At 54.9% G+C, this 22,547-nt stretch overlaps 1 protein-coding gene across 4 annotated transcripts in view; it reads left to right on the plus strand.

The window, feature by feature from the left end:
* CNTFR (ciliary neurotrophic factor receptor) overlaps window positions 1-22,082 on the plus strand; it is a 201,614-nt gene extending 179,532 nt beyond the window's left edge. For 3 of the 4 annotated variants that reach the window (XM_086770535.1, XM_086770538.1, XM_086770537.1), the window contains exons 6-10: window positions 728-894; window positions 7,479-7,642; window positions 18,576-18,756; window positions 20,112-20,256; window positions 20,874-22,082. In XM_086770535.1, the coding sequence (XP_086626661.1) occupies window positions 728-894; window positions 7,479-7,642; window positions 18,576-18,756; window positions 20,112-20,256; window position 20,874 (658 nt within the window). In that variant the 3' untranslated portion in view covers window positions 20,875-22,082. Of the gene's footprint in view, window positions 1-727; window positions 895-7,478; window positions 7,643-18,575; window positions 18,757-20,111; window positions 20,258-20,873 lie in introns of those variants that run through there. The other variant, XM_086770536.1, reaches the window with a different exon arrangement.
* Window positions 22,083-22,547: the final 465 nt, after the last annotated feature.

Consider the following 22,547-nt stretch of genomic DNA (forward strand, 5'->3'; position numbering starts at 1 on the left):
GGTCTGACCTTTGCTGAGCATATGGGACTGCTGTCCCAAAAATGGACCTGGGGATGATGCACCAGGGACATCCAAACTGAATGCTTGGCACTGGGTCTTTGTCCCAGGAAAGTTCCAGTTTCCCCAGAGGGGACTAGGAAAGTCTCCAGCTCCCAGGTTCCCTTTCCACACCCCACAAGTCCATCCTCTCTGCACCATTTGTCCACAGTGGAGGCTGTGCCCACTGTTTTTCGGTACATTTGTCACAGCCATGCTCCCTTCAGCTGTACGCTGGCCGCGGCCGGGCAGCAGCAGTGTCCATCACCTAGAACTGGCCATGGTGTGGCATTGTCCCCCACCCTGTGTCCAGGTTCTAGCACAGCCCTTCTCCAGGCTAGTGCCTGACATTAGCTCCTGGGGCTCGTGTCACCAGCAGAAGGGAGACCCTGTTCCTTTCACAACAGGGACAGATTCAACCCCAGCCCCAGGAGGGTCTCATGCTTTCCTTGGGGCCAGTGTGACGACATTCACTGCAGTCCCTGTGCAGGCTTAGGATAGAACATCACGCACGTGAGCCTGCAAAATTCCCTGGCAGGAGGAAAGCATCCCTTTGGCTGTGGCAGGGGCTGGTGCATGGGGACCATGGGCAGAGCGCTGCCCCTTCTGCCTCCTTCCTCCAGCAGCATGGGTGCATCCGCACCCCAAGCACTGCTCTTAGGTGACAGCTCTTCTCATCCCTGCTTTCCAGACATGGCACGAGAGAGATGGTCTGCGAGAAGGATGTCTTTCCCAAAAACAGGTGTCACATCAGATACCTCCAGCTCTTCTCGACGGTGAAGTACAAGGTGACTCTGACAGTCACGAATGCTCTGGGCAAAAACTCCACCTCTGTCACCTTTGATGAGTTCGCCATAGGTAACTTCCGCGGCAGCAACTGGCGTCTCGGAGACAATGTTGGGGTTGGCTTGCTCTGCATGCAGCATCGCCCACCAGAGCGATGGGCCAGGGAAGGGACAGGGTCTCTGCGTGGAGCCTCTGCCTAGCCGTGCATGAGATGGAGCCAGGGTGTGAGCCATGCCAGCATTCTCCCTGTGCCCCCCTGATTCTCATGGCCCTTCTGTAATGGATGCCAGCACCTGAACATCCTGAGGGAGCCACGCAGTCTGCTCACAGTTAGCCCCTGTGCTGGTCCCATTGGTGGCCTGGTGCCCTGCCTGGTCCCAGCCCCGGTGGTCCAGGTCTTCCATGGTTACTGAGCTCCTCCCTGCTTGGGGACTGGGGAAGCAGCTGCTGTGTACCAAAGCAGAGGGCTGTGAAACTGGTGTGGTCCAAAATGGCATTGCCCTTCTTGCCCTTATGAGTGTTCCTAAAAGACAGGTTTGATGTTTGTTCTGGAAGCAGAGTCATGAGAATTGGGGTTGGAAGAGAAATTAAAAAGTTGCATCCTCTTCCTCCCATTCCTAGTCAGGATAAAGCCCTCCCAAAGTCATCTTCCACTAGCCTTTACCTAACATGCTCCTAAAAACCCTGTTCCCCTCTTTGCACGTCTTCACTGCCCAACCTGGGCAGTGGATGCTGGGCAGTGTGGGACAGGGAGCAGCAAGCCCTGGGGGCCAGAGTGTTGGTGCCACAGGGACACTGCCCGACCATGCCCTGACCCGCAGTGTGGATGGTCCTCTGGCTGTGAAGGGCTGGCATGGACCGAGCATTTCAGTGCCAAGCATGGCAGAGCAGGGAGCTGGGCACAGCACTTCTGCTACCAGCCAAACCCGGATTACAGCCGGTGCTGTGACGAGGTGGTCCATCCTCAAAGAACAGGAAAAATGGGAGAGAAGAGAGTCCGAGAACACATTGAAAAACAATTTGCTGGTTACATGTGGAGTTACTGGACCAGAAAAACAAATAAATGAATCCTTGAGGTACAGCCAGCAGTCAGTCTTTGCCTTCGATGTGCTGCGTGTCCCGGTTCCGAGTGGCTGGAAGTGCTGGAGTGCAGGAAGAGGAGCTCCACTGCTTTCCCAGATCTTCCCTTTCTGCCCCAAATCCTGAAAAACATCAGACAAGAAACAAGATGCCAGCTCTGAGCAGAGCGAGGAAGTTAATTTGGAGCAGGGACTGTTCTGCCGTGTCCCTGCAGCCGCGGTCTGTATCTGAAGGTTGTATTCATCGGTGCATTGCGAACGTTGATAATGAGGCAAGGCGGAGTTAGCAGGGAAGTGGTGGAGTTTCAGTCACTTGGGTGCCTTTAAATGGAAATTGTTGTGTTTGTGGAAGATACACTCCTTAAAAATGAAGGTAACCTCCAGCCTGCAGGGCCCAGGGCAACAATTAAGCTGCATTTTCCGAGTTCCTTGCATTCCCTCCTGCAGGAGTTCAGGGCATCGTCCTGTAACATCTGCATCCCACCCATGCCCTGCCTGGCTTCCCAAACATCTGGTTCTTTCTCCAGCACACAAGGGCAATCCCATTGGGAAGCACACCCAGCTGTGAGACCCGGGCATTCCAGCACCAGCACAAGCTGGATCCAGCCCAACAGTTTGAACTCAGCGTCGGTCAGAGGAGTGGTGAGCAGGGGCCCATGCTGCTCCAGGCCAGCTGTTAGCAGAGGTGCAATATCATTGCCTCTTGCAAAAGTGCCAATTGACAGCCACCTATCCTGAAGAGAGCTTCTCCTTCTGCCATCCCGGTGTTTCCAATTAAAGTAAGTGCACTGTGTTGGTGTATTTTGCCATGCAGTTTTGTCCCAGGTTGCCTGCTATCCTTGCAGAACCTTCTGCATTTTGGTGTTTCTTCTGGCTCTCTCCTCAATGGCTGCAAGCACAGGGCTTGCAAGCACATGGCTGTGTCCCAGCAGGATGGGTGCTGGCGGTGTGGGTCTAGCACCCAGCAGGTTCCCTGGGGATCTCCACCAGCATCAGCTGGGCTGAGATCTCATCTTGGAAGTTGGGCTGGGTTTCACTCTGCGAGATGGAGGGGTGGAAAATCCTATGGCTCAGGAGAAAACTGTTGCATCAGCTCATTGGAAAAAAATGCTGCATGGGAGCACTGTGACATGTGCACGCATCCTGCTAAAATGGAGAGATGGTGTCAACTAACGACTGCATGGTGCTTCTTCTGAAATCCCAGGGCTGGGGATGTTGGAGCCTGCCTTGTGTTTTCCCCTTAGCCTAGAGAACAGCATCACACCTTCTGCATGGTTAAACCACAGGCGTGAAGCCCTGATCTTGTGCCCTGTTGGGGCTGGAGCAGCCTGGAGCCAACAGGAGAGCAGGGCAGGTCCGGCGGCTCTCCCTCTCGGCACCATATGAGCCAGGGGCAGACCCAGGGCTGGGTTGGACCACCTCCCCAGCCTGGGCACACACTCCTGGGAAGGAGTCACCTCCTTTGGTTTTGGTCCTTCTCTCCTTCCTCCCTCTCCAGAGCCCCCAGCAGAAAATCCTTTCCTCAGCCACTCAGAAAACAGGCTCTAATTGAGTGGAAAATGGCTGGTACTTTCTTTTGCTATCCCAGGCCCATGCCTTGCCAGCCATCGTGCCGTGCTGGTTATTAGCGGCCAGCTGCGAGGGGTTGCTCCACATTGTCATTTTCAATGATGCCTGGAAAAGCTTTTCCAGCTCTCTAGTCCCCATCTCTTGTTAGTAGGAGATCCAGGCTGCCTTCCTCCTCATCTTACTCCTGGAAATTGTTTTCATAATTATGTCATCTGCAAAGGCATCACTATTAATAAATGTGAGCATGGGCAAGGTTCTGCAAAGCCCTGCAGAAGGCTCCAGCCCAAGGCAGGAGGAAGTGGGAAAGGGGCTGGAGGAGATGAAGGAGAGAGGGCCTGGAGGCAGAGGAAGGTGCCAGGGAGGAGTGAGGTAGTGTGTCAGGAGCTGCCACCTCCCTCATGATGGCTGGACAGCCTGAGGACACTTGTGGCCCTCCAGGACACAACCGCACTGTCCTTGCTTGGGTTTCAGCCCAAGAACCAGGTAGCGGGCACATGCATCCCCCAGGAAAGCAAGGACATCACCACTATGCAGCAACACTGGCATCCCGCCTTTCTCCTCGTATAAGCCTAGGGCTAATTAACAGGAGAAGATGGACAACATTAAAAGAAGGAAGGCAGCCTCGAATGGTGTCTTGCAGGTATGGGTGCCTTCTCCAAATCTGCCAGCCATCCCTTGTGTGAGCTTGGGAAGGTCATCTGATCCTCCCAGCTCCGGCTCTGCGATGCAGAGCATCTCAGAGGGGCTGCATGAGGACTAAAGTGCCTGTGTCTGTATGAAATTGAGAATCTCTGAACATGGGTGTACAGTTGCCTAGGCAGAAGGTCAGTTCAATTCATACTACTTAGGGAGGCACAATTAAATTACCTAGACTGACATTTGGCTAAGACATGGAGTTTAATATCCCTCTGCTTGTGGAAAATGCCAGGGGATATTTAACAGCCGCAAGGGATCCATTTTAGCGCTCGCTGGAGAGAAGGGATGGGCAATGGGCCCCTCCGTGCTGTGGAGTCTTAACTGCCTTTCTGAGCTGCCGGCTCTGTTTCGAGATGTGGCTAACAGCAGCCAGGGTGGTGGGTAGCTAAAGACTCACGGTTAAGCTTGAGCATGTAGAGTCTTTAGGAAAAAACACTCTCTGCAGCTCTTCTCGCACGCCGAGCCCTCACTTGGATGCAGCGGCCGAAAGCCAAGAGGGAAGAGCTGTCAGTCGCCTCCTCGCCAAGTCCACTTCCCAGGAATGTCTGATGATGCTCCCTCAGCTCTGCAGGATAATATTACATCTGGTTTTGTAGCTGCTTAACCAGTACTCAGCCTAATGCCCATCGTCCATTATTATTATTACTATTATTGCTTTTATTTCGTTACTGCCTGCAGGCCCTCACCGAGGACGGGTCTCTGTTATGCTGGCTGATGCACAGACAGACAGCCCCTGCCTCACCATGTGTGGGCTAAATGGAGGCAGACAAAGGCTGGGGAAGGAGCAGCGCTCATCCCTGTGTGTCAAGCAGGGACCTGGAAACTGTGAAAGATCAAGGACTCCTTCAAGGTCACAGAGAAACTGGGGAGCTGGGCACAGCCCATCTCCCTTCGGTCCTCAACTGGTCTCTGCAGGACCAGCCCTGATGTTTCCCGTGATTAGCACAGCGTCATGAAGTCTGTCCTAGGAGACATAGCTTTGTCCTTGCCGAATTGGCTGCCAGAGATGCGGTCCCCTCTCCTGGCTCTTGCATCCCTGCTGCCTTGGAGGCACGTGGCAGGAACAGCTTTGCCTTTGTGCTTTTGGAGGGGCTGTCACTGCTGTGCTTTCCAGCCTGGGCAGGAGTCCCGTGGATGGGGGGATTGCACTGGGAGGTAGCAGGGACCGCTGGTTTTCCCATTAACCCACAGCGCCGTTTGAAGGCTTGCCGCAGCTGGGAGCGCAGCCCCCTTCAACGGCTGGGCTCTGCTGTGCTCGCCTGGAGCCAGGGCAGCCCTCCCCTACACCAGGGACAGTCTCCGACCCTCAGGAGAGGGACTGGGGCTCACACCCCTGCAAAATGGGCAGGTAACTCCCACCTCAGCATCAGGGCACCTTCTTTTTTGGCCTTCTTCCAGCCCACCACAATGGCATCTCTCATTGCTGCCCAAGCACATGTGCCCTGCCCAGCACAACTGCGTTTCAGTATCTTTGTTGTGGCTCCAGAATGGCGCGCCAAAAAGTAGGGCCAGGCTCCCTGCGTTACCCCAGGGAGTATCCCATCGCGTCCGTCCCCAGCCCAGTGCTTTCCTTCCCACTTCCTCACTGCAGAGTCGCAGTTCGCAGTCATCTGCATTTGTTCAGCTGAACAGACTTTTGTTTTGCAAACCGAGCCCGCCGAGCCAGTGCTGGATTTATACTTTTCCGTATGCATTTGAACTCCAAGTCCCTGTCGATGGAAGCTGATGTCCAGCCCGAGGATTCAAAGTGAGCGGAAGAATTGCACAGCCATCTGGAGTAGCTCAGCACAGAGCAGCCACAGCAAGTCATCCCTCCTGCTGAGGATAAAGCTGTGAATGGAAAATGGTGTCTTGTCCCGCTGCAGAGATGAGTCAATGGGAGCAGGGAGGTGGCATGAGGCACTCATGGTCAGGCTCATGGGTTCTTGCTCCTTAGCCGCTCCCCGAGCCTCAAGGAGCATCCTCTGAGGACCGTGTGCAGTGGCGATGGAGGAAGCTGTCCAGCCCTCCTTGCACCCACCGTGGCAGAGGGAAGGCGATGGTAGGCAGGAGAGGCTGTTGGGGTGGTGATGAAGATGACGATGAAGGACTGCAGTAGGATGTGTGCCAGGGTGTTAAGCAGCAGGACTGGGGAAAAGGAGGTGGTGATGGGCTACATGCGGGAAACAGGGCCCATTCCAGGTCTCACCAAGGCAGCTGGGCTGTGACTTCCTTTCAGCGGCTCCCCTCTGCCTCACCCCTGGCCAAGAAAGAGGTTTGAAAGCATCACAGGCTGGTTTCTCCTAATAGGAGCAAGCAGCGGTGATGCAGGAAGGGTCTCTTCTTGGGGACAGTAGCTGTGATGCCACCATCATCCTGGAGCAGAGATGGCAGCAAAAGGCACACGCATGACTCCACTTGCAGCAGACTGGGCCCACATCAGCTCCTGGTCCCATACAGCTTCAAGCAGAGGGAGATATGCCCTTCATGCATAGGGCAGGGCTGCAGGCAAGGAGCAGCTCACCTGCCACCACCACCTCCTTCCTCTTCCAGGGGAGGCAAAGCCCCTGTGTGGACATCATCTCCCACCCACAGTAGAGCAGGTGAACCCCTGAGGTCAACATGGAGGAGAAGACCTCTGAGTGCAGGGCAGGAGCTCCACCAGGTAGAGAGGGGCTCCAGCATCGCTCATCCATGCTTGGGAATGGAGTTTGATGCTGACATCTTCACAAGCTGCTGGTTGAGGTGGTCAGAGCCAGGGGACCATTACTCAGTCCAGAGGAGGTTGATTCAGATTAGATATTAGGAAAATCTTTTTACAATGGGGATGGTGGAACACTGGAACAGGTTGCCCAGAGAGGTGGTGGATGCCCCATCCCTGGAAACATTCAAGGCCACGTTGGATGGGGCTCTGAGCAACCTGATCTGGTTGGAGATGTCCCTGCTCCTTGCAGGGGGGTTGGACTGGATGGGCTTTAAAGGGCACTCCCAACCCAAACCATTCTGTGATTCTATGATTTGTGCTTGGTGGGCTCCTTGCCCTGACCCAAGTAGTGCTGGGGAGGAGGGATGCTCTCTACCCTGGCAAGGTTGTTTCCATGTGTCTCCAGCACTGGCACCTCCTTACCAGCGGTTATTTTGAGCCGTGACAGCCGTACCACTGACCTGGGCAAGAAAAGGTGATTTGCATCTAATTAGTCTGGGAAAAGGATGTTCTGCTTGTTGGCTGCTTCTCTTGGAAAGCACACAGTGCAGAGCTCAGCCAGCTGTGCCGAGAGGCATAAGGAAGGATGCCACGTGCAAAGCTTTACCAGCCACCCTCTTCTCTTCCAGTAAAGCCGGACCCTCCGGAGAGCGTGGTGGCCAAACCCGTGCCCAATAACCCTCGGAGGCTGGAAGTGTCATGGCAAAATCCCTCGTCCTGGCCAGACCCTGAGTCTTTCCCACTCAAGTTCTTCCTGCGGTATCGACCCCTCATCCTGGACCAGTGGCAACACGTAAGCGATGCTGAGCTGGCCGAGATGGGAGGGAGCAGGGGGAGCTGGTGGCTGGGAACAAGTTGCACTGGGAACGAGTGGACAGGAACCAAAAATTTAGTCTTTTTACTGCCCAGGCAACCCAGACCCTTTTCCTCTCCTTCTCCTGTTTCTTCTCCCTTCTCTCTTCCTCTCCATCTTTCTTTAACTCACATTCTGCCTACAAATGTCTCTGCAGGCTCTACCCGCTCCGCATTTTCATCCATGGCCCCTATCTACTTTCCATACATATGTTCTATAGAAAACCTGCCAACGAGATGTAAAAGGCATTTAAAGTATAAATGTCACCACATTTAAATGCGCCTCTGCCACATTTTGATTTTGAACTGAAGATAAAATACGGCTTGCCGTAACTCAGAGCACAGTCACGGAGTGATTGCCACGATCTTATCGTATTTCTTACTTTTATTTCTTGTTTCTTTAAAAAAAAAATAGTCACTGAAATCCTTGGAAACCCGGAGGACAGATTTCATTTGTTAGCTGTAGGAAGATAACAAATGGGCTTTTTTTTTTTTTTCTTTCTCTCTATGTGCTGCTTGCGTGCTCAGCTTATGAAGGAAAGCAATCCGCTGCTCAAGCAGAGGTACTGCCGCACTGGTGTGGCTCATCCAGCATTCCCTCTGTGCCGAGCTGGGCCAGTTGAAAGCTGTTTAGGTGTTTTGCTTAATAAAGCATTTTGCCCCTCAAAAAAAAAAAAAAGACAAATAGAAGGCAGCACTCGGACCCCAGGAAGCTCACCTGCATCATGGAGCCAAGCAGAGTTTTCTGCCAGCCAGCGCTTCTTGGGGAGAGAAACGACTGAGAGAGGGGATGGGAGGCTTTGCTTGGGTCTCTGCAAGATGTCAGTGTGTCTGCGACTTTTTATTTTTTGCTTTGGTTGGGTTTTTTGATGAGGCAGTGCCTCGGGTTGTGTTTCAGATGGGAGTGTTTGCTGGTGGCTTTGAAAATCAGAGAAAGACTGGGAGAGGGTTTTCCTGCTTGTCGCTTTGCCTTTCGCTTCCCTCCTGGGAGCAGAAGAGCGTCTGCGGAGCATCCTGAGCGTAAGAAAGCAGAGGTGGAGTCTGGATATTAGTTTGCTGTGCATGTGTTTTTTTTACTTGGGGTAGAAGTGCTCAAATTGTGAGAAAGAAGAAGAATTGTGAAAAAAAAAAAAAAGAGAAGAAATAATGGGAAATAACAAACACATCATTAGTTTTTTGAAGATGTGAAACTGCTGTGGCAAAAGGTGATGTTTTTACCCTGCCACAGCCCAGTCCAGCTGAGCACCCTGCAAATACAGAGGTTTGCACTCAAAAATGGTGGGAGAGGCAGTGAGCTGCCTCCATCTTCGACACCCTCAGGGTAGCTGGTCTCTCTGTCACTGGATATGAGGCATCATATTCGTGGGGTCAAGCTGTGCTGGACCCCTTGCTCCAGGGCCTCCCAGGGCATGGTGTGGCTCCTCCACCAGTGCTCTCAGGCAGGCAGCGACGGTGGGAAATAGGTGGAGGTATTGGTGGACACCGGTGACAGGGCCACCCTCGCAGTTCTAGGGCAGTAAAAACTTAATTTCTCCTGTTTAAAGATTCCTTGAGCTGCTGAGAGAGCTTGAGGTACCAGCCCTCATGGGAAGTGCAGGAGAGACTGGGCAGGGCTTGTCTCCCAGCATCCCACGAGGGCTCGGCAGTCCTGGGTACCGCTTTTAATCAATATCCCCTTGCAGGAGACATGTCCCCTATCCCTGACTGATGGAGAAGTGTGTTCGGGGAATAATTTGCTCGGTGAGCAAGTGCAAGCATTGAGTGAGTGAGGTATCAGCCTTGTTTTCTGACTCTCTGCCCCACCAGCTGGGTAATGAAAAATCTGATTTGTGGATGATTTGAGGAAAACTGCCACTATTCATCAGATGAATTATTTGCGAAGCCTAATTTAATCAGCTCTCAAACACTAGAGAATGGCAGCACTGCAGCAGCCAGAGCTGCTCCGACCCCAGACCCCCTTGGCATGCTCAGCCTGCTTAACCCAGCCGAGCACCCTGAAAATGCCGGACTTTGCACCCAAAAGTGGACCCCACCAATGCCAGCATGCTGGGAGCATGCTCAAGCCTTGCTGAGCTCTGCTTTTCTTGACCTATTGTTTGGTGGCATCTTGGAGGGTGTCCTCGTTCCCCCAGATCCAGCCAGGAGAGGGAAGGACATGGTTTGGTAGGGCTCAGCCATGCACCTCGTCCTACGGTGGTGGTGGTGGGTCTCTCCTCGAAGGGACAAGTGTTCTGAGGAAGAATGCAGCAGTCATCCATGCCTTGCTTGCATGAGGGTGTCTTAATTCTTCCTGAAGTGAATGGTCTCCAGCCACAAGCTGCTCTGTCTTGGCTCTTACTGTCTCCATTGTCTGCCGATATGGAAAAGCCATTGCCCACAACCTGCTTGCTGATGACAGGGTAGCTTGGGAGCCCAGCACAGAGAGGAGGAGTCTCCTCCAGCAGCCAGGAGGAGCTGGGTAACTTCATGCTCTGGCACATCCCTGTGTGCCCAGGGTCCCCATGCTGAGCCTCGTTCCTGCCTCCTCGTGGCAGCCCACCCACGCACCAACTGTGGGTTTTAAGCATCTCCTGCCACTCCCTTGCCAGCCCGGCATCCCTGTGGGAGCAAATCCACAAGGGAGTAGCAGGGACGGCCCAGACCCAGGAATATCTGTGCTCGCATGTGGCATTTCTTGGCAAAAGAAGCAGCTCCCCTTTCTCCTCTCTGCCTCCCGTTATCTTTGCCGGGTCTGATTTATGCACAGCACCTCGGCAGGCAGGACCGAATGAGCACTAATAGGATCAGATGGATGTCGAGCTGTCGAATACCATAGGGCCTGATTCAATCAGCGTCTGCTTTCTCCTAGCCTCTTCCTTTCAGGATTTTAATAATGCCAGGGCTTGGCACCAGAAGATGAAGCCGTCCGTGGCGGGAGCAGTGGATCTTATCTAGACTGCCGCCATGCAAGTTAGTCGTAAATGCAGTTTCCCTCCCTAGAGAGACGGGTGATACTTGGCCCAAGCATCCCACCCCATCAAACAATATCTGAGGATAACCCAGAGCTGGGGGGACACTCTCATCCCCTTCCCAGCACTTTGCAAAGGTGGATTTGAGCCCCAGCGTGCTGTTCGTGCTCCCTTTCCCCTGCTCAGAAGTGCCTTTCCACTCAGGCCACTTAGCAGCTCTCGTGTTGCAGTCTGCTCTGGGAATTGTTATCGTGGAGAGATGATGATGGTGATGAGTTTCCATGTGAGCGTGTGGCGAGGCACGTGCCAGACGCTCCTTGCACCATTGTGCTGCTGCGCAGCAGCTCCCTCGAAGCTGGGCACAGGCATTTCCTGGCTGTTCGGGATGCAGTTGTGTCACATCGTGTCACATCGGGTGGCCACCAGCTCCCTTCCGCCCCACCAGCACTGAGCTCCCTGTGAAACTCGAGTGACTTTAAAGTCATGCTCCTCCCTTTCTGGAAGAGGGGCTGGTGGTTTCTCTGCTGCCAGAAAAGAGATGGGATATTTGTAGCCTAAACAGGTTTTTTATTCTCTCCTTTTGGCAGAATCTCCCGTTCTGTCCCCTAAATATAAAACATTAAATGTTTAGGGTATCCTTTATTTTTCTCCTGCTTTTAACTTTGTAATTCAAGCCAGATTAGCGTGGTTTCCTCTTCTGTTTTATAGCCCCATCCTGGCCCCAGGCGAGCTCTCCTAATGCTCTCAGATGTTCCTCTAGTGGCTTACCTAGGCTGGAACTGGATACCCTTTCCTAATGGATTGCTAATAGCCTGTTTCTGGTTTTACAGGCTCCTTCAGTTAACTCGCAACAGCAGCCATCGCCAGGCTAGCACATGCGATCTCCCCACAAGCACATCTGTACGACTCACCCCTAGATGCAGGCGGGTGGCCAGGCACCGTCCCGAGCATCTTTGGGGAGCTCAGGGCAGGTCTGGCACCCAATTTGCTCCCACATCATAGTGTTTGCTGGAGCAGGATCTCCCGTTTTCCTGGTTTTTCAGAGGAGATTTCACATGCTGAGCACTGAGCAGCACAGTGCACGTCCCAGGAACATGGCAAGGCTCAGAGGTATTTCTTAAGCAGCGTCAAAGCTGGCGGCCAGGCCAAGGGAGGATTTCCTCCAGTAGATTGCCAGCAATTTGCAGATGCCGTCGCGAGGTCTAATTGAACCCATTGGCTGCGCTGACAACATGAAATGTTAACGAACCGTGAGGCGGGCTGCGCCTCAGATCTTGAGATTTGCAGTAAAAGGTCATGAGATATTTAAAGCTAATAATGTGCTTGGGTTCTCTCCTTCCTCTTCTGTTTTGGAAGCATTAGAGCCACGTCCATGAGCATTTGCAAAGGCTGGAAACGTCCATCTTTGGAAAAGCAGGCAGAGGTGCTTCCACTGTCCCAGGATTTTAGGAGCTGGGGCCACAGAGCTCCTAATGCAGGCATCTGTGCCGGCTCTTCTGCTGAGCCGTTCTGATCTGAGCAAATGATGGGGATTTCGGGACAGTAATGGACAATTTGTGGGTATTCCCAAATATTTAGTGGCTGGCTTCTTTGGTGTAAGGAGGGCATGGTCCTCTGGGACAGCCACCATCACTCATGTGCTGGGGGGGCTCATCTCCCAGCAAATGTTGCTTTGACCAAGCAACATTTTTTGGTCAAAGAGGTGAATCTCACAGGCTGTCTCTGGAAGTTGCTGCCTTGGGGCAGTCTGAAATAACCTGGAAGTGTGTGCTAACGCGTATCGGGCAAGGGGGAGGGATGGAGCTGAGGAAGGCAATTAGTGCCACCGCCTGCCACAGCTGCGTCCCCGCCAGTGCAGCAGCAATGTCACTTTGCGGCAGGTGTGCTTCTTCGTGCCTATTTGCATCCTCCCATGCCTCTGCTGCCTTGCCTGTGCTCCCCTTCTTCTCCAGGCAGTCCTGGCAGGGAGGTCACCCTGAGCGAGCTGGGTTACAGCTTCATGCCCAGTAGCTTTTATTGCGGCACTTCTCTCCCTTCCCCTCCCGGCTGCAAAGTCAGTGATTAAAAAAGAATGAAAGAAAAAAAAAATAGGAATTAATAGGTGGGAGCAAAATGTTGAGGCTGTAATAGTTACGCTCGCAGCTCGGCATGGGACAGGCAGGGCTGGAGAGGGGATGGAGGTGGGAATGGTTTTGGCTTTTCCATCCCCTCCAAGCTCCAGGGATTGAACAGGCTCAGGACCCTTGGCTGGCACTGTCTGTGTGCTCTTAGCCCACTTGGGAACTGCTAGCAACCTAAAAGTCCTGAGGACCTGGCAGGATCCGGCCTTCAAAGGCAGCCGTAAAGGTACCGAGCACTTGGGCACGCAGGCGGGATGGTGCCAGCAAGCTGAGCCCTCCCTGCCCACCTACGGACCATGCCAGGCAGGTGCCCATGCCCCGAGTTGCCCACGCACAAGCTGTGTCCGTCTGCCTTCTCGTCCCCAGCTCACTGCTGTGATAAAGGCATCGGTGGGCAGCAGATGCCAGTGCCGGGCAGGGTTAGAGATGGTGCTGAGCGCTCTGAGCATCACCGGTCCCATCCTCCCCACAGCCGCAAGTGAAAGCGAGCTCTGCCAGTTGTCACTTGGCAGGAGGGGACAGCGCATCCGGAGAAAGAGTCCCGTTATTAACGAGCTTCCAGCTCTGCTCTCAAAGATGCTCTTTATTTTAAGCCAGAAGGGAGCCATTCGGCCGCATCTGGTGTGACACAACCCAGGCGGTGGAGGAGCCCTGCAATAACTCATCCTCCCAGACCAGCAGCAGGGTTGAGCTGCGTGCAGTGGCATCACAGCAGCCTTTTCGGTGGGGGTGACAGAAGGGACCGCAGCTCAGACCCTGCCGGGCTCCTCCACTACCCGGCTGGCGGAGAATAAGGGGAGGCATTCACTTTTCCTGACCTTTCAGTTATTCCAGAGTCTAGGCAGAAAGTTTTGTCTGGGGTTAGCCCAACTGATTCCTGTGGCGCTGTGGAAGGAGGAGGTATTTGGGGGCTCGTTTATTAGTAATGAATGTCAGACCTGTTTGCTCTCCAGACGTGGCTTTGAAAGGGAAAAAGAAAAACATTCCTTTTCCGCTTGGCGACGACATTTCGCGGGCTGCGGTGGCTGTTTGCAGCGACCCTCCTGCACTTGCCTGCAGCGAGGCGGCTTGCCTGGGGATGACGCCTGCTTTTTGGTTTAGCCTATTCCCCAGGGGAGATGGGAGCCTGCTGGGATCCCCCTGCAATCATGGGGACCGAAGGCTCCTGAAACAGCTGCTCCTCATGTAGCATGAGTTCCTGCAAAGCTCCTTGCAGCCGGCTGGCAGCATCTGGCTGCTTGTTGTGAAGCAAAGAGGCTGTGAAATCGGGCATGCTAGGCTGCCTGTCGCCCTCCCAGTTCCCATTTCCCCCGTTATCCAGGATAACCTGGGGAGCATCCAGGGGTGGGGGAGGCTGTGAGATGGATGTCAGATTCGGGCTGTGCTCCTGCAAGGGGTCTCCTTATGTGTTCCCCCACTCGCTGTGGTTGGCACAGGCTGTGGAAGCAGATCAGCTTCACTCTGCAGTACCCAGGGTGCTGCTTTTATTTTGGGGAAGCTAGGCTCATTGAAATTGGATACAACACCTGGGATAGGTGCGTGGTGTTGTCCTGGCGTGCACGGAGGTGGTGTATCCCTGTCACAGAACTGAGGGGTGCCAACCCCGCCATCCCCACATTGCTGGCATCCTGGCAGTGGAGCACCCCTTTCCCATGCCAGGACCCGCACTGAGGGGCAGGAGGTGTCAAGGAATGGAAAGCAGAGCCTCTGCCACCATGGGAAAGCCAGTGAACACATTTTCATGTGGGATGCAGAGAAGGAGGCATCTGATCCGCCCTTCTCCCCCTCCGCTCTTTCCAACACACACCAGCCCCCAGCCCAGCTGCCAGGGCAGGGAAAGTTGGGGTTTTCTTCTTCCCTGTTCCCTTCCAGAGGCCATCTGGGCTTCAGACCTGCCTGTGCATCACTCTGTTCACAAGTAAGTGCTACCTGGTCACCCTGGACCAGAAGCAGAGCTGGGGTGGGAACAGAGCACACTTTTTTACTGCCTGGGCACCCTGGCAGGGTGAGCTGGGGGCACTGGGGGCAGGAGGGAGCCCGGCAAGGGGAGGTGACCTCCTTAATTCCCGCTATGCCAGGAATTAAGGAAGTGCAACCAGTTTGCGGGCAGGATCCGGGATGTCGACACACATGGATGTGCCCTGTTGGGGTGCCTGGCATGGGATGAGTGGTGTGGGTGTCCCAGCCCCTCAGTGCATGTGCAGGCAGATTGAGGGATGGGCAGGGGGAAAGCTGAGCACTGGGAAATCGTCCCTCTGCCTGCCCTGAGTGTCTGTCCCCATCCCATGTGTACAGCACCGGCCTCCAGGCTCATCCCTGGTGCTCGGTGCTGCCCAGCCTGTGGGTGGGCACTGGCTGTCCCTCAGGAGCCCCGTTATCTTCCCAAGCAGGCTGATGGGGGTATGTGGCCACAGCAGGGGATGGGATCCCAGCCCACGCTGTCCTCAGCAAGCTGTCGGCTGAATTACTGGGTTCAAGGGCTTTTTTTCATTTCTCTCTCTCCCTCTTTTTTTCTTTTTTTTTTTTTTTTGCAATGCTAATAGCTCTGCATTGCACTGGCTACTGATCCCTCATTAATCTGTGCAGTGCTTCACAGCCAGCCAGAGTGACTTTTGGCAGGTGCACAAAGGCAGGCAGCGACACGCAGACCTCCCCGGCCAAAAAAATTACCATGCACAGCCTTCCTCCAACTTTTGTCTCTGTGTGGCGGGGACGCGGATTAAGGAATTTCTTCCTCTCCTTTTGATGCTGTGTGTCCATCCGTCCCCCCACGACCTCCTCAGTGTCCCCCCACTGGCTCTCCCTGTCTGTGTCCAGTTGGACCCAATCCCCATGTGCTTTCCCATCTGCTGCTGCACTTCAGTGCTGAGCCACGGGCACCCGCCCAGGGACTTTCTCACCCACCATGGCAAATGTTGGATGTACACCTCGGCCACCCAGCTCAGAAGCGCTGCTTGCATTTGTGTGTGTGGGCAGAGATGGATGCTGTCGTCCATGCCTTCATTTTTTGACTGCTGTCTGAAGAGCACCTTAGAGCAGCATTCTCCCAGGTCCTACAGGGAAGATCCTTCAGGTTCTCCCGTCTGGGTCCTGGGGGAACAGCCTTGACCCTCTTGTGCCTGCGATGCCCCGTCTGCAAACACTCAGCTGCAAGCTGGCTGAGGCTGGGGACAGGCAGGAATTGCTCCCAAGGGGAAGCACTTAGCCAGGAGGGCTCTTTGGGCTGGAGAAAATGCTCCAGATGGAGCAGGAACCTGGTCAGACCAGCAGGACCTCAGTGGGGCTGGCTGCCAGCAGCCTGCTTGCTGTGGGGCTCAGCAAGGACCATGAAGGTGTGTCCCTAAGAGAACAGGGTGAATAATTTGTCTCCTCAGCTCTGCTAGGGACAGTGGTGGGTGCCAAGAGCCCATCATGTTCGAGGACTCTGTGCCAGCTCAAGTTTTGGTCCTGGGCTGAGGAGGGCTGGAGCTTGGTGGGCTTGGTGGGATGGGTCTCAGCCAAGACTTCCTATGGGTTGAAGGATGCACAGCCATGTCCTGCAGGACCAACCAGCATCCTTCTCATCTTCTTTCCCCGTCCTCCCTTCTGCCCAGACCTCTCAGGATTTAAGTTTTCACCTATCCCATAAGCGAAATGGTCCAAAACTCTTCTCCTGCAGAATGGGCTGTGCCCAATTCTGGGATGGGAACAGCCACCCTCTGGTATAGACTTGTACTGGGGACCTGCAAGCGGCCAAATAGCACTGCTCTAAGCCCGACCCCATTGTCTGGACAAGAGGCAGCACCTGTGACCCCAAGACTGGGTCTCAGCCTCTTCAGTATGCTGGAAACTGAGGGAGATACTTCACAGAGCCACACGGGCATCACTTTGTGTCCCCATCCAGCCCCAAAATCTGCAGTGTCAGGATGGACGCACGCCTTTCTCCACGATGTTACTCCCCCGCTGAGGTTTGGTAGCAGCTTCGTTTGGTGCCTTGCAGGTGGCAGGAGGCCCTTTGCTCCTCCGCAGCTTGGGGAGGGTACTGACCGGGCCTGCCTCCAGATGTGCTCCAGATGTGGGGCTCCTATGGGCTTGGGCCAGGTGGCATGGGCAGCTGGGAGCACAGACCCCAAGGGCCCAGCCATGCTGAGCGGCAGGCTGGCTGCAGCCCTGGGAGTGGGAATAGGGAAAGAGAGGCACTCAGCTGGAGCCAGAAAGCAGAAGTGCCCCCTTCCCTGGTAGGGATCCCCCAGAGGGGCTGTAAAAGCTGGGGTGAGGGGCTGCAGTTTGCATGGCAAAGGGATTAAATATGTGCTGGGGTGTTGCATGTGCTGTACTGGGAGGACTGGAAAAGGCTTGGGTCTTTCTCAGAGTGGGTTCCTGCTTTCTGGGTGCCCCTGCAAGAACCGGGGTGATGGAATTAGCCATACTGGCCGCGGTGTCCCTGGAGTGCACACCACCCCTGCATGTGTGAAGCTGCGGTGCCAGGGCAGCCTCATCCTGCAGGTGCATTGGGCTGGGTACTCTCAGGCACCCCGATAGTGCAGCTTTTCTCTTTTTAGGCTTTGGGTTGTGAACAAGGACCAGGCAGAAGTTTTCGGCTCTGTTTTGCTTCTTTCGTTGAACTGAGTTTATCAGAACTCAGCTGTTATTGCTGCTGAGGGCTGTGGGATCCTGCACCTGACCTCCTCCTGGGTGGCTGGGGAGATGTGGAGGACTCCACACGGGTTCTGCCATGAAGTTCCCCCCACCCTTGAAGTGCCACTTGTTCTGCTCAAGCACGAGCCCCGAGCTGAGCACTGGCACTCACAGATGGGCTGCGTCAGATCTGCACCTTCCCTCATCCCCCAGCTTCTTTATTATCAAACTGTGTCTGGAGGGAAGACGATTTGTATCAGCCAGGGCAGAGGGGAAGGACAAGGGGTGCCTTGTGCACCCCCCATGCCATGCACAGGGGGAACAAAGCTGACAGCATGTTGATCCCAGCCTTGGAGACTGGGTGGAGTCTCGATGCAGCCTCTGTGGGATGCTCCTGCCCTGGTCCCCTCTGGTCCCTCAAGACCCAAAGACTAAGCCTGGTTCCATCCCTGGAAGGTCACCTCCTCCTCCATCACCCCAGCATGTTTGCTCACTGGTGGCCATGCAATGAGGGGATGCTGAGCATCTGCATCCCCCTGCCCTTGAGGAAAGCTGCAAGTAGATCAGAGGTGTGGACTCAGTCTGGGGTTCAACCATTGCACCATCAGCCACATCCCAGCAGGACGTCCCGTGGCCCAGGCAATGCTGAGAACAAGAGAGAGGGAATTTTTCTAGGAAAGAAGGCTGGACTTTATCTTCATCCAAGGGCCCAGCCAGAGGGATGCAAGCCAAGCCGGTGGGATGTCACAGGAGCAGGGTGGCCAGAGGCGTGCTGGTGGGGGAAGTCTCCTCCCAGCACTGGCAGTGATGCCCAGAAAGTGTGTGCAGACATGCCAGCCACTGTCCTGGATGTCCACTCCCAGCCACCCTAAGATGTCCGAGCAGAGCCTGCCCACACATCTGCTGGTTTCTGGTGACCTCTAGAGGAAGCCGGTCTGCTCCAGCACCGCGAATTTGGGAGCAGGATGGGGTCTCACTAAAGCTTTGGTTCTTTAGCTGCAGCTGGAGCATTCTTCCCTGCATCCCTGCCCTGTGCTCATGCCTCTGCCCAAACCCCCACAGCACTTTCCCAAAGTGCTGTGAAAGTCTCGTTACCATCCTCTAGCCGAGCTAAACATGCTGATCATCTTACACATCCTGGTGCTGGGGGTTCCTCTGACAGCCCTCCCCTCTCCACCATTGCCCTCAGGTCGAGCTGTCAGATGGGACATCACACACCATCACAGATGCCTATGCTGGCAAGGAGTACATCATCCAGGTGGCCGCCAAAGACAATGACATTGGCACGTGGAGTGACTGGAGCGTGGCCGTCCATGCCACTCCCTGGACAGAGGAGCCCAAGCATCTCACCACGGAGGCCCAGGTCACAGGTGAGAGCCTCCCTCCCAGTACAAACCAGCTGTGCCTTCTTGGCTGAGGGCCCCCCGCTCTTTGGGTCTGTGCAATTTTCGTGCCCAGCCAAGGAGATCCCCCCAGCACCCAAGTGGGCTGCACCCCTTCGCCCTACACTGTGCCCCCTGGCAAAAGGTGCAAACATGTCCCAAGGGGCGCTGACTCAACTCACTTGGCACCAGCATCCTCCTCACTAGGATGCTTGGAGTGTGACAATGAATCTGGAGGTTGTTTTCTAAAATTTATTATTATTATTATTATTATTATTATTATTATTACTACTATTATTCCCTGGAGTGCTGCCCTCCCCCAGCTCTCCTTCTCCAGTCCTACCCCTCCACACCTCTGACCCCGCACAACGGCTCGGAGCAATGCCAATTCAAAATAAAAGCCACAAAGTTAACAAGCCTCTGTTTCTAGGAAAGAGCTGGGACTGTGTCCAAATGGGCGTTATCAGCCCTCCGTTTCCCAGAATGGCTGGAGCGGACCCTGTACCAGTTCTCCTAGCTGGCACTGGTGGCAGGGCAGGGGGAAGCACTGGTGTGCAGACGGCCAGCGACCAGGCTTCTAGTTGGAGCCACATGTGTGAGCTGGCCAGATGTGCGGGTGGGAAGGGGGTCTGCTTAGAGCCCCCCCCACTCTCCCAGCCCTAGTCCAGCTGTGTGTGCATAAGCCTCTGTAGGCCCTGGTGATGCTCACTGCACCCCACTCCTTGCAGAAGTGGCATCCAGCAGAGCATCTGGGGGTTCAGGCAACATCAGGGATGTGCAGCCCCTCATCCCCAGGGGGGTAAAACCACCACAAGGAGGGCAGGCATATTGTGCTGATGTAAGGGTTTGAGGTTTGCTTCCATACCTGCCTGCATCATGCTAAATGCAAATATCACTTCTAATGACACCTCATCTGGTCCTCCACAGACCAGCACAAGCCCGGCAAGCCAGCCCATGGAATGTTCCCTGGGTGAGAGACTTTCTCTGCTGAGCATTTGTGGCTATGTCATCCTGACTTCTTAGTCAAAATTCCCAAAGAGCTGATAAACAGAGCAGCCTGGCTGAGCAGGGTGGGGCTGGGAGGGATACCCAGCTCTGCCTGGTGGTGCAAGCATCTCCGAGGAGCAGGTCCAGTGTAGAGCAGGCAAAGTCTCATGGACCACGCCATCCCAGCTCATCATTCCAGCCCCCCAGCTCAGCTCCTAGCATGGCATGGCAGTGAGAGGGACGATTTGGAGACGGGATGGTGCCATGTCCCCACTGACAAGGGAGCAGGGGTGCCCCTACGGAACGCATCCTGGGACACCCCGGCTCACCTCGCTGTCCACTCTCCCTCCTCACAGAGACAACGAGCGCTAGCACCTCCTCTTTCATGCCGCCTCCCACCACCAAGATCTGTGACAAGGGGGCCGTGGTGGGCAGTGGGGCCGTGGCAGTGTGTTGGACAGCTGGACTGGTCTTGGCTGCCTATGGTGTCCTCTTTATTTAGTGAGTATCTCCCAGATTGGGGGCCGGGGGTGTGAGTGATGGAGTGTGGATTCTGGGAGGGGGCAGGGATATGGGGACCCCAGGGGCTCCAGCGTGGTTGGGAAGGGGATGCTTCAACCAGGCCACGGGTGAAGGGCATTTGGAACGAGCCATTTGGGTTTTCCTTGTGGTTTTTTTTTTTGTAAATGCACCAAAACTGACTGCTTTTCCAGATCTACCGTTCTGGTGGAGATCTTAAAAATGGCTTTTCAAACATTTTCCACAAAGCCTGCAAAGGGGTTGGTCTTCAATGCCTTGTGGTCAGCACACCTCCCCCTCCCCACTTCTGTCTTTTTAAGAGTCAAAGAAACGACGTGGAAATCTAAGGCCTTTGTCTAGCAACAGAAGCAAAATTGTCCAAGATCAGAAAATTCAAAGATGCATCTCAAAAATGTTCTTGGGCAGGGTCCAGCCCTGGGAGGAGGAGGCGGAGGTGCTGGGTTTGGGAACCTGGGTTCTGGGAAGAGGTGAATTTCCCCTGTGGAAAAAGGCCAAATTCAGCTCAATGTGTCCCCTCGGTGGCTGGGCATAGCCAAGCCTGGAGTGGAACTGGTGACCCCTCTCCTCCCCGCTCGCAGATCCCCATCTGTCTGTCCATCGCAGCTCAGCGCGGACACCTTCCCACCACCCACCGCCGCCACCACTCCCTGACCCCCTCCCGGGTTGAGTCTCTTTATCTCTTCGATTTTGCACACGTTGAGGACGTATCACGCTTCTCGCCATTGCTTCAGAGGAGGAGGACAGAGCTGCCGCCGTGCCCTGGGGAACCACGAAATCCTCTCCGAGCCCGGAGCGAGGAGACGCACTTGTGTCCCCCCACCCCATCCCTGTCCCCCCTTCCCCAGCAAGACGAAGCGAGCCTGGGCACCGTGCTGCAGCTGAGGACCCTGCTCATACAGCTAACCCCCCCATGCCAAAGACGTGCCCGCCGCCCTGCCACCCGCCTGGGTGACAGGGAGCATGACGGTGCACTGAGAAAAGGGGATATGAAAATGGGGGGGATAGCGAGGGGAATGATGCTCCCAGCTGTGTACCCCGCTGTGGCAGAAGGGGGGTCTCCCAAGGACCAGACTCGCTTCCCTGAGCTCCTGACCCTATGGCAAAGATGGAGGGGTGCAGCGGGCAGGGGTCTTGGTCCCCACTGAGGGGATGATGGAGGGAAGAACCGGTGGCTTTCACAACCACAACCTGGGGAGCAGGGTGCTGGCAGGGTTTTAGTGGAAAAAGAAATTAAACACCAATAAAACCCCCTGCCCCTTGCTGACCACCCGGGAGAGCTGCCCCTCCCCGCAGCACCCTGCAGGAGCCTTCGTCACCCCCAACCCCATCCCCACATCAGCCCCAACTTCTAACCACGTTGGATACAGGGAATCGCCCCCATTGACATCTTTGTCTCATTCTCCAACAAAAGCAGAATAGCTCTGCTGTTGCCTTTAGAGCTGGAGCCCTGCAGACCTGTCCCTCGCTGTCCCCCACAGTCCCCAGCTGTCCCCATGCCTGCTCTGCTCTCCTCCCCGTCCCGCCCCAAGACCTGTTTTGTAAAGACACCTCCTCTTGCCCCTGCCTGGACCCAAGCGCAGTATTTAATACCGTACGTCCTAGTATTCCCACTGTTGACATGCTGTATTTGAATTTTTTATAGATGTATATATATAAAAAAAAAAGAATCAAAAAAAAAAAAAAACCAATAATAGAGGGGATAAAAAAAACTCACACAGAGACAACGCACACACATACACACACGCACCAGGAGAGACGGTCTTCATTAAATGATCATTTCATGATGACTGGCAGCTCTGGGTGTTCATTCCCCTCTGGCGGGAGTGGGTGGGTTCGGCTGGACGCTCCCATGTGTGGTGCTGGCTGCAACAGGATGGACGTGGGGATGGCGGTGAAGGGGACGCAGACACGCCGGGGCCTGCCCCCGAGCTGGAGCCTGTAGCATCATCTCCCCAGGGCGGGTGGGGGACCCAAATACTGGCCTTTGGGACATCCTGAGAAGGTGCAAGGGGGATGGATGGCCACCCCTGGAAACTCCTGGAGATGCAGAGGGGATGGTTGTCACCAGCCCATGTGGCACTGGTGCTGTGATGGGCAGGTGCCACATGTCTCTGTTCATGGGCTCTCTCCCCAAGTTCTGGCTGCACGCAGGCACCTCTCAGGCAGGCAGGAGGACAGAGATGTGTCTGTGCCTCGCTGCAGCCCCGAGGCTGGAGGTGGCACGTAGTCCCTATTAATGCACTTTCCTTGTC

The sequence above is a fragment of the Chlamydotis macqueenii genome, chromosome Z (genome assembly GCF_036417535.1).
Source record: "Chlamydotis macqueenii isolate bChlMac1 chromosome Z, bChlMac1.mat, whole genome shotgun sequence".
Classification (NCBI taxonomy): domain Eukaryota; kingdom Metazoa; phylum Chordata; class Aves; order Otidiformes; family Otididae; genus Chlamydotis; species Chlamydotis macqueenii.